Raw genomic sequence first — 11,019 nt, 5'->3', positions numbered from 1 at the left:
AACCTTTGATTTTCTTTTGACAGATGTAAACAATAACAAGCACACACTGATTTTGAAAAGATTAACTTTATTAAAACATCTACAAAAATAGACAACACAGTGAATTACAATAGCATCAACGTAGCAAGCGTTCTACACAAACACAGAAGACCCCCCAGTTGGGACAGAGTTTATATATTAAATGAAATTGTAATTCTGTCCTTAAAATATGTACATACTGTGATTTTTCAGCTTCAGACAGAACGGGACAAAAATCAGACAAGGAGAGCCTAAGTACGTATAGTATATATAAAAAAATATGGGTTTAGTTAAACTACAGTGTATCAAAAAGGACTCGTATGGCACAACCATTCACCACCGGTGAATTTGTTACTTCATGATGTTGATCAGGACTGATTTACAGTGCTGCTCTGTCGGTTAGGTAGATGCACTGACTCTACCGCAGTCAGACTGGGTCATTCAATATAAAGTCAGCCAAATCTATATAGCTATATATATAAAAAGTTTCCACCTGACCCCTCTGAATCAATATATTTTTGGTACAATAATTCTATTTAACAAAGGCATGCAAAACATTACATTCATACCATAAATATTTTAAGAGTTGGTTAAAACTCGGTGCTTATTTTATTTGTTCTTTTTTCCCTACATTTTTTGAGCCCCTTAAGTAAAAGAGACAGATGAAATGGGTGAAAAACATATTTTAGTTGTGATGTAAATATTAAATTGTTATTAATAAACCCCCACCGTCACAACCTGGAGCCAATACCTCGTATTTACTTAGCAGACTTTTTCTATAACGAATTTTAAGATGAACCTTGTGCAGAGTTTGAATGTTCTCTCCCTTCTCTGGTTTTCTCCCGCAGTTCAAAGACGAGCGTGGGTTTGGGTAAGCCCGAATTGGCAATAGGTGCGAATTTGAGCACGAATGGTTGTCTCTCTGTTAGCCCTGCAACAGACTGGCAATCCGTCCAGGGTATATCCTACTTTTACCCTATATCGACCCTCAATTGAACAAGTGGTAGAAGATAAATGTTTTTATTTTTAATTTAGTTTAACTTTATGTATTTATTAAATAAGAATGTGTGAGTGAGTGAAGGTAGAATGAAACGCAGGTTGGATTTGACACTGGTGAGGACTCGAGTCTTTGGTACATGAGTTGCCTGCTCAGTCAAGTGGACTATAGGAGCGCTGGATCAATCATAGCTCCAAAGCAAAACTACACTCATATAATCTGTATGCTATAGAGAAACAGAAATAATGACAAGCAGCCTGGATGCCTAGATCTGATTTGCTCACAGGAGGAGAAAAAAAAGTGCATTCTGGGTAATGTTTCAAGGCTCATATAAACATGTGGTTATAACAGATGAAAGTTTTCCTTTTTTCTTTGCTGTTGCTTCATTGTCTGTTCAGCTTGTGGCAGTTTTGTTTTGGCGCAGGACAACATGTTCCTTTTACTCGATCCAAGTTTTTTACCTCAGATTTTGACAGTTGGAATCAATTTTTTTCAGGTTTGACAGCGTTTTGTAACTATTCCCTGCACTTTTAACATTTCCACGTCTCGAAAATGCTAAAAGGAACATTTAAATTAAAAAGTGTAACATCTGAACCCTCACCTATGTACTTTGAGTTCCTATTATTTGGAAAATATTCATAGTATGAAGTATGTACAGTATAAGCATGCATGCTACATTTTTTGTACAAAAATATCTGCTGGTTCTGATGGGCTCAGGTGGGAGGCACTGATTACTTTCCATGGAATGACCCGCTTAATATCGGATACAACACATAATATCCTTCTGAACAACGATTACAGTGATACATTTGGATGAATGGAAACAGATTACTGGACGACTAAACATGTCAGCGCATTAATAAAAATGAACAGAAGGTTGTCACACATTTAAAATTAAAGTAACTGAGGATGCCATTCCATTTAAAAAATAAAATATTTTACATCTAATGGTTTGGCGACGCTGTGTTGGAGAGGATTTTAAAAAAAGCATGTTTGTCCTGTTTCTGTGATTCGCTTCAATCTCACTTTGCAAAAAAAAAAAAAAAAAAAAAAAAAAAAGCATTAGAATCCACATCAAAGAGGAATCATCACAGAGACGAGTTTCATCACAGCCGGGGATTCGTGAAGGGTTTAAAGTGCAGCTGGTTTTTGGAATTTAAAAAAAAGTCTTTCCTTTTTGATGATTCACAGCCAAAACACCCGAGCAGGCGCATCTGAAGTCCCGTCCACCGCCTGGCTGGTGTTACATCTGCTTGGAAAAGCTGTTCCAGTTTGTGGGAGCAGCAAAGGTGTAGCAGAGTCTCCTCTTCTGCACCTTTTTCTCAGGTTTGAGAAGTTCATACAACCTGTTTTGTTTTTTCTTTTTAAACTGTGGCTCAAAGATGAAGTTCAAATATTTCTTTTTTGGGGTTTTTGACTACGACGTTGGTGTTGACTTGATCACATTGCAGAAAGAGGGCTGCTGTTGTCTGGTCCACATCATTTCACATTAGTCCACTAAAACTGACAACTCTGGACGTGGGTCGCTACGTACGGATAAGGAGCTGAGATAAAAATGAAATCCATCGCTGAGGTTCTAGCTCAGCCATGTCTGTGTACAGTAATTTATACATACTATAAGTACTGACACAATCCGTGTCTGTGTGTGTTTGTGTGTGTTTCTTCTCTAGACATGAGGCATTCTCTTAAAACTTTGCGGGTCATGTGACCCACACCTGTCATCCTGTGTGGAGATGCTGAAAAAAAACAATCATTAAACTTCATAACTGCCTAGCTCCTGATTTCCTACGTTTACAGAGTGTTTCCTGTAACTGAGCTCCTTAACTCTACAGCACATAATCACCAGTCACAGAAACCCTCCATGATTGTTTAGCTGAGAAGAAATTAGATCCTATGCAGACCGCACCCACCACCAGTACCACCACCACCACCACCCGCGAGAAATGTAGCTTAAACTATGTTAAGAGGAAGTTAGCTTTGTCTTTGGGGCCTGATGTGGAATTAAAACCGAACCAGCGGTCTCTCAGCCCCATCCACCCAAAAAGTACAAAATATAAAAGCGAGCAACCCGGTCTCCCTTTTCGTCTGCCCCGTATGTGTAGCCACCACCACGTCTTCCCACTGTGGGAAGTATGCATGAACGCACAAGCCTTTTCTTCTTATTCTGCTCCTCTGCTTTACTTTACACCATGTTCATGGCGTCCTCCGTAAGAAAGGAGTGGATGTAAGCGAAAGATGGGCGGACCTTGCAGTCTCTGTTCCAGCAGCTCAACATGAGCTCGTAGAGACCCTGAGGACACACGGCCGGCCTGCTCAGATACACCTGTGAGAGAGAGGGAGAGGGAGAAAGGTGCAGGAAGAGATTAGAGATCAGAGGCATCGCTTTGTTATATAGTATATCGTTTCCACACGTGACAAAAATCCCCTGTTTCAAACATATGCAAAAGTTATGAGTTTTCTCTTATTTTGATTTAATCTGGAGTTCAATTTATATTTTTAGCTTGTGGATTTTTTTTTTAACTTGTTTAGGAATTATGTGAATCATAAAAGTGTAGTCTAACTTCACCAGTGCATGCAGTTTTACCCTTTTAAACTCAAGGAAAAGATTTGGCCCAATGAACGACCACTAGGGGGCGCCAGATATCTGATGAGTTTATACTTTCAAATCACTTTATACAAAAATTTAATTAAAATTAAAGCTAAAGTGGAAATATGTGGAAGAATTCTAGAAAAGAGACGGAAATCATAAAATCTTGTATGATTAATCAAATATTGAAAAAAATAATAATAGGACAACTGTGTAAAAATCAGCACACAGCAGACTCACATCTTTATATTTTTCTAAATGTGCAGGCGGAGGCAGAACGGTTACAGGGGAAACTTTATATATTATAAAAAAATCCAACAAAAGCACAAAGTGAGGTCTATTTAACCCATGCCCTCTCTCGGGTAACCCCTGTTCCAGAGTGGTTTCTGTCACGTTTCAGAACAAAGTGACAGAAGTTAGTGAGGGCGAAGAGGGTCATCAAAGCATGTCTTTATGGGAGTTAAGGGAGTGAAGAACTGTATGAAGAACAAACAGGATATCTGATTAATATTCTCATACAACTATGATACTGAATCTTTTTTCGGTACTTCTGAAACAAATAAAAATAAACAAACAAACATCCCACCGTTATTTAATAAATCACTAGAACATAAAAGGATCCAAGCTGAATTTCAGTTCTGTAAAAGCCAGCGCTGTAGCATCAGCAAACGCATGTTTTGTTCATTTAAAATCATCCATCAATCCTTTCATTATCTTATCCACTTATCCAAAGTCAGGTTGTTGTAGCAGTATCCTAAGCAGGGTATTCCAGGCGTCCTTCTCCCCAGACTCACTTTCCAGTTCCTCCTGGGAGATCTGAAGGCATCCCCAGGTCAGTCAAGATATGTAATCTCTCCAGCAAGTTCTGGGTTTACCCCGAGGTCTCTTCCCAGTTGGGCATTTGTGAAAAACCTCTAAAGGGAGGCGCCCAGAAGGCTTCTTAACCAGATGCCTGAACCACCTCAAGTAGCTCCTTTTGACATGCAGAGCAGATCTACGCTAAGATCCCTCCAGATGTCTGAGCTCCTACCTCTGAGGCTTAGTCCAGCCACCCCGTGAAGCTTCCTCTGCAGGGTGGTCGTGTTTGCAACCTTACATGAAATCGGTCATTTGATGCAGTTTGTTTGTGCTTTTTTAAAAAAAAAATTTCAGGTCTGCTCAAATCAGAATTAAGTTCACAGTTCAAAAGTGATATTTCAGCATATGATTACTAAACAGTAAAAACATGTTAAAGAGGTGGTTTCACCAGCTGGGATCATGAATGGGACAAACAGTTAAGAAAATGGATGGATGCTGCTTCAGTTTGTTTTAGTGTGTTTGCGTTTGAGATGTACCTGTCTGCCCTGGTCTCTGAAGAACTCGCCAGCATTGTCGATGACTTGTTCATCCGTGAGGGTGGAATACGGCTGCTCCTGACAAACGCTCAGCATCTCCCACAGAGTGACTCCGAACGCCCACACGTCGCTCGCCGTGGTGAACTTACCCTGTGATCAGACACCAACACACACCGACACAGTCACCTTCGTTATCATAAACTCCATTACTGTAAAAGTAATCACATTGTATCATCTATGCTCAGCTTGTGGATCTATTCTTTAAAATTTCTTTAAAACTTTCTTTAAAACTTTAAAATTTACTGACAGGATATTTGAGACATTTCACAGTTGGCCAGTAATTTTAGTGTGTAAGGGCGATGGACCTACACACACATCTGTACGGCTATCTTTCTGTGGTCATTTCTGTGTTCATTCATTGCCTCGAAAAACCCGGCCTGTTATCATCATTAAGTTAATTTAACCCTAAAAAGCCAGAAAATTAGAATTTCTTGAATTTTTATTGAACGCTCTGATAAATAAACTAAATATCAGTTTCCATATATGAGTTTTAATGTATCTCACTGTAGCACTGCATGTGTTTGATTGTATAAATTAGGGGGGAAAAAAACCCATGTACACTGATGATGTAGAGGCCTCAAAAATTCCTGAATCTAATATGATTCACTTGCCGCCACACGACTGCATGTGTATGATGCATGTAGGAAACATTAGGAAACTGAAGCACCATAACTGCAAGTCAAACTGTGAACCACTGCAGTCAAATGTGGTCTAAGAAACTGTATAAAAAGAACAGTCATCTCCACGTTTGTTAATTAATCCAATATAAAGACAACATTCCTGTGCTCTCACCATAAGTATGCACTCCCAGGCCATCCAGCGTATTGGCAGCACAGCCCTGCCCTGGATCCTGTAGTAGTCTCCAGCGTACAAGTTCCTGCTCATGCCGAAGTCGGCGATCTTGATGTGACGCTCTCCACCTTGGTCCTCTCCGCTCTCGCCCCTCTCACCCCCAACCAGACAGTTACGTGTGGCCAAATCTCGGTGCACGAAGTTAAGCGAGGAGAGGAACTTCATTCCTGACGCAATCTGGCTGGCCATGGAGATGAGCGCTGGGTAACTGGAGGGAGGAAATTACAGATGGAAGAAAATAAAAACTGTTGCTTTGTGTGTATCTGTTTTTAAGTATGTGTGTACATTTGTTCGCATGTCCTACCTGATGGTTGGCGTATTGTGTGAAGGCCCAGTTTTGTCCAGAAGCACTCGTTGGGACAAATACTGGTTCAAGTCTCCACACTCCATGTATTCGGTGACCATGCAGAGCGGATCACTGCTCACACACACTCCCAGCAGCCTGATTATGTTCGGGTCCTTCAAGCGAGACAGGATCTTCACCTCTTTCAGGAAGTCGTTCCTGTCGAGGTGAGAAGAAGAAGTTACATCAGAGATAAAAAAGACAAACAATTCCTTCTCAGGCTTACTGTAAAAAAAAAAAAAAAAAAAAAAAAAAAAAAGCATACTTAAATATTAAAATCCTATCAAACAACATTTTTAATGTTAACTCTGGGTAAAGTGAGGAGGTTGCCGATCCCCCCCTGCGGTCAATAATCAACACCTCCAGCCTGGAGCTCCTTGTGGCTTTCCACACTTTTCACTTCATTGATTTGTTTTTGCTGCTCAATATGTTTGTGTAGCTCTGGCTCTCACTAACCTCAAATGTAAATCTGTGGGGAGATGTTCCCTGAACATAAGCTCACACGTGCTGATTTAATCTGCTCAGAGCAAAACTCCGGGAGAGCCGGCGTAAACAAGCAGCAGGTGAAGGGAGTCAAACACCTACAAGTCTACAGACACCCAGAAACCTCACCTAGTGTGTGCACATATGGCCAAAAAAATCTACAATTAGGTCCAAGACAGAAACATGCCATTAGAGGTCACAGACAGGGAGAGATGTCTGCACAGTGATAGGCATCAAATAAGCAGTTGAATTCTCTTAATTATCTTTTGATCCACAGAGATTGAAGAGAGAAGCAGGCATTTATTGTAGAGGCAGTAATCAGCTCACTGTCACCAGCGAGTGGCTTGTGAGTGATTTGTACAAGAAAACAACAAGGTTTGGTTTACAAAAATGGCAACAAACTTCTACTAAAGGTTAACACTTCAAATAAAACAGGGAACCTGAGAATATCCAATGATTTGTTTTCAAGTGACCACTAAATATTCCTTGATAATTAAGAAACTTATTAGGTTCAAGGACCTCAGGAGGAAGCGTGAAAGACAAGTTAGGATGGGATAACAGAAAGAAAAATTGTGAATCACACTGAAGCCAGAGTCCAGGCTGAGGTGCATATGATGCTACAGACCTGGCGTTCTTGGAGGCGTCTGGGCGCAGTATCTTCACAGCTACCAGAAGGGGGCGACCTTTTCTCACATTGAAGGGGAACTCCAGGGTAGGAAGGTCCTGAGGGCTCTCGATTTCACACAGGTGTACCTTTCACCCAAAAAATGAAAAAGGCAGTCATTGTTAAAGCACACTCACCCTTCTACCCACTGGAGTTACTTTTCATCTCATTTCTCACCTCTCCAAACTGCCCCTCCCCGAGCTTCTCCTTGAAGATGAGACACTGGCGCGGAAGCTCTGGCAGCGGGGCAGCATCAGCCCCAGGGCTTGAAGAGGCCAAGGCCGGAACAGCGTAGGTGTTGTTGCCGCTGACACCCTGCAAGCTCACGATGTCTGCCTCAGCATAGTGGGGGACGCTGGGGGGCATCGGGGGAGACACGGGCGGAGACAGAGAAGGGTAAGGAGGGGACCCGGGGTAGGGAGGAGGCTCATCCTGTGCTGGGGGGAAACCTTTCTCCATGTCAAAGTCCAGACCACAAGCTGAAGAGAGGAGGAAGACGCAGAGAGGCTGGATGAGACTGAGAAACTACTGTGAGAGAAGAAATGTGTAATTAAATAAATTTTAAAAACAGAGCTGTCTCTAAACAGTTTGTGAATTATTGTTGTGAAGGGATGGTTTGGATCATTCGAGCAATGAAACTTGTTCAATAAAGTTCAGCACATCTACTAGAAGAGTAAAACAGGCAAACTGAGTGAAATCACACACAAAAGGCGTTTTGACCTCACACATTCAGCGTTGTAAATGAGCAGATGATAGGCCCGCACAGCTGTGCAGTCATTCATCTGCCTGGACGCTGAGCTAAAGGAAGAATAACTCAGAAACTGTCATCCAACAGAAATTCCAGCGCACACCGGGGATCTCTAGATCGTCTTAATTTATTAAAAGTCATCAGCAATCACAAATTTGTGACCTCGTTTCTCACTGCGGTTGTGTCTGGTATGCAAATTCAAACAATGCAATGATGGCAGGGGAGACTTTTGCTTAAGCGGACACACTGAACCACCCCCATAAGAAATAAATCACGGAGGTCTATGACGTGAAAGGCATGAAGGTGCTGTCAAAATCAGTGACACGCTCCTGACTGAAGGCTAAACTTTCTTACTTAAAAAAACCAAAACCCTTTCATGTATTGCACAGCATCGGTCTATTCTGCTTAGATTTAAACCTAATTAAAATGTGCTGCTGCGCTTACTAATAGAATTTAAACAGCTCTGAAATATTTAATTTAACAAGGGGTAACTTTACATTCAACACAAACTCCTCTCATGAGGTTTCAACAGTTCATAAAAGTCAAACACTTGCGGGGAGTGTGGCCTTTGAATACTAAGTTGTTATATTTGTGTTAAAATAATAATGGGAACGATAAGAGACTTTTTAGTCCACTTCTGCGCACCCACGGCCCCATGAATATTAATTATGTTTTAAACAACTGCTTTAATTCAGCAGTTTGGACTTTGTAATAATTAATGACAATTAAGAAAAAAATTAAGAAAATAAGCCACGTTGCAGTTCTGTACTGCCGTGATTGATTGCAAACAGTAGCATGCTAACAGGCTCACAGCGACAGGACTAACATGCTAATTTTAAACAGGTAGCAAAACACAACGTGCACAAAGACTGCTCAAGATTAGTTTTACCGATTTTTGGCCATCAACCAAATTATTAGACAAATTAAAATTGTGACCAGATGACGTGAAGTGAAGGCATCACCGCATTTAGCCATCGAGGCTAGTTTTATTGCGGTCTGTCCAATAATTAATGATTCAATCAAACCCACAAATGTGGAAGTCAATGGTGGGAACTGTGGAAGAGTCCAGGAACGACCGCAGACGTGGCGCCAGGATTACGATCCAGGACTGAGCCTTGTAATTAATTATTAATTCAGTGTTTTAATAATGCTGCTTCTATATATTAAAAACAGATAGACGTACAAGTTAAGAAAACAATTCTGTGATTTTTATTTTTGCTGTGGATTGTGAAGACCAATGCAGGCTGTCCATTTAATTAAGCACCAAGTAGAGAAACAGAAGGACAGAAACTATTGGGTGAGCTCCAAGGTAGAAAAAATGCACATTGTTCTATTCAAACTTTGCTTTTGTGACCAGTAATTGATTTGTAATTAAATTTAGAAATGTCATTTGAAATTTTGAAAATAATAATTCACATTTTCTCTAATTTTGTGGTATGACAAATCAAGAAATACCACTTAGTACACAGCATCAAAAATTGTGACCTTCTCAGAAGTAAGACGCTTAGAATTATTCGTCTGATAAAGTTTGTCACAATACTTCTTGTGATTTATGTCTTGTATACATTTGTCCTCTGATGTATTTTCTTTTTCTGTAAAATGAAGTTAAAAAAGCAAGCTCACTAACAACAGTGAGCATAAATATTTGCAAACCAGCAAACAACACCACTTGATCAATCACATGACGGTGACTCACTGCATTCAGCCATGCAGAGACGGTCAAGAGACCTGCTGAAGTTCAAACCGAGCATCATAATGAGGAAGAAATGTGATTTAACTGACTTTGAATGTGACATGGATGCTGGTGGCTGGTCGGAGTATTACAGAAGCTGCTGATCTGCTGGGATTTTCCCACACAACCATTTCTGGGTTTACAGAGAATGAACTCGGAGAGAGAAAATATCCAGTGACTCCTTTTTGAAGTCAGAGGTAAGAGGAGACTGGCCAGACTGCTTCAAGCTGATAAGAAGGCAAGAATAACTCAAATAACCACTCGTCATAAGCGAGGAGCATCTCTGAATGAAGAACGAAGAGAGAAAAGCATCTCTGAATGCACAACATTTTAAACCTTGAAGCAGATGGGCTACAGCAAGAAGACCACACTGGGTGCCAGTAGGGCACTTCTGAAGGCATAAAAGGCTGCAAACCTAATAAAGTGGCCAGTAACTTTATTTCTCTTCAAAAATAAAAGCTTTGAGTTGCTCAGTCACTCAGTGAAAGGTACAAACTACAGGGGGGACCGTCCAATTGATCATTACAGCCATGCTGCTTAGTGCATCTAGCAGCAGCATGACTGCTAGTATGACAGCTATGCTTTCAGCTTGGCTCAGCTCGCTGCAAGCTATATTAAAAGAAAAAAGGTCTGAGTCTGTTAGTCAGTGAACACTTTTAGAATTACCCAAGAGCCAAACCATCCCTTCAAACAAGCAATGAGTAATTTGAGTGGTGAGTGAATGAGAAATGAGTGGAGAGGTCAGACACATGCAAAATACACTAATTCTATGTAGGAAGAAATGTTTGTGTCTCGACTGCGACAGCACATCTGCCGTCTCGACTCAGGTAGTCACAGATGGATAGGTAGGTAATGAAGCAGGGGCCCCTCTTGACTGTTGGCCCAGTCTGAAGTCTCTTACCCTGGGGCACATTGAGGCTCTTTTCCCGAACCTGTGTGGAGCTGGGGACGACTAACGCTCTCGAGCCTTTTCTGTGATCTGGTAGGAGCAGGTAATGGGCTGGGTTGTTTAACAGCAAGGCTGGGAGTGCACACACATACACACACACACACACACACAAGAGGATGCACGGGGCGAGGTGGGGTATACACAGGCACCACAAAGTGGATCGTACAACGCACAGAAAGTGGCACAAAGTACACACACAGCAAAACAAAATACCAATCATTAGCATGACAATGTTAGCATATCCATCATAAT

General features: G+C 41.1%; 1 protein-coding gene across 4 annotated transcripts in view; it reads right to left on the bottom strand.

Annotated features, from left to right (window-relative positions):
- Positions 1 to 101: 101 nt before the first annotated feature.
- Positions 102 to 11,019, bottom strand: part of ddr1 (discoidin domain receptor tyrosine kinase 1) — a 49,369-nt gene continuing 38,451 nt past the window's right edge. For 3 of the 4 annotated variants that reach the window (XM_063484809.1, XM_063484807.1, XM_063484810.1), the window contains 7 exons: positions 10,720 to 10,839; positions 7,516 to 7,817; positions 7,300 to 7,427; positions 6,153 to 6,350; positions 5,789 to 6,056; positions 4,937 to 5,086; positions 102 to 3,338 (listed from right to left, as the gene is read on the bottom strand). In XM_063484809.1, the coding sequence (XP_063340879.1) occupies positions 3,198 to 3,338; positions 4,937 to 5,086; positions 5,789 to 6,056; positions 6,153 to 6,350; positions 7,300 to 7,427; positions 7,516 to 7,817; positions 10,720 to 10,839 (1,307 nt within the window). In that variant the 3' untranslated portion in view covers positions 102 to 3,197. The remainder of the gene's footprint in view (positions 3,339 to 4,936; positions 5,087 to 5,788; positions 6,057 to 6,152; positions 6,351 to 7,299; positions 7,428 to 7,515; positions 7,818 to 10,719; positions 10,840 to 11,019) is intronic. The other variant, XM_063484811.1, reaches the window with a different exon arrangement.

Source organism: Pelmatolapia mariae, linkage group LG10_11 (genome assembly GCF_036321145.2).
Source record: "Pelmatolapia mariae isolate MD_Pm_ZW linkage group LG10_11, Pm_UMD_F_2, whole genome shotgun sequence".
NCBI classification, from domain to species: Eukaryota; Metazoa; Chordata; class Actinopteri; order Cichliformes; family Cichlidae; genus Pelmatolapia; species Pelmatolapia mariae.
Note: the sequence above shows the minus strand (reverse complement) of the source record. Positions and strands in the feature narration are given on the sequence as shown.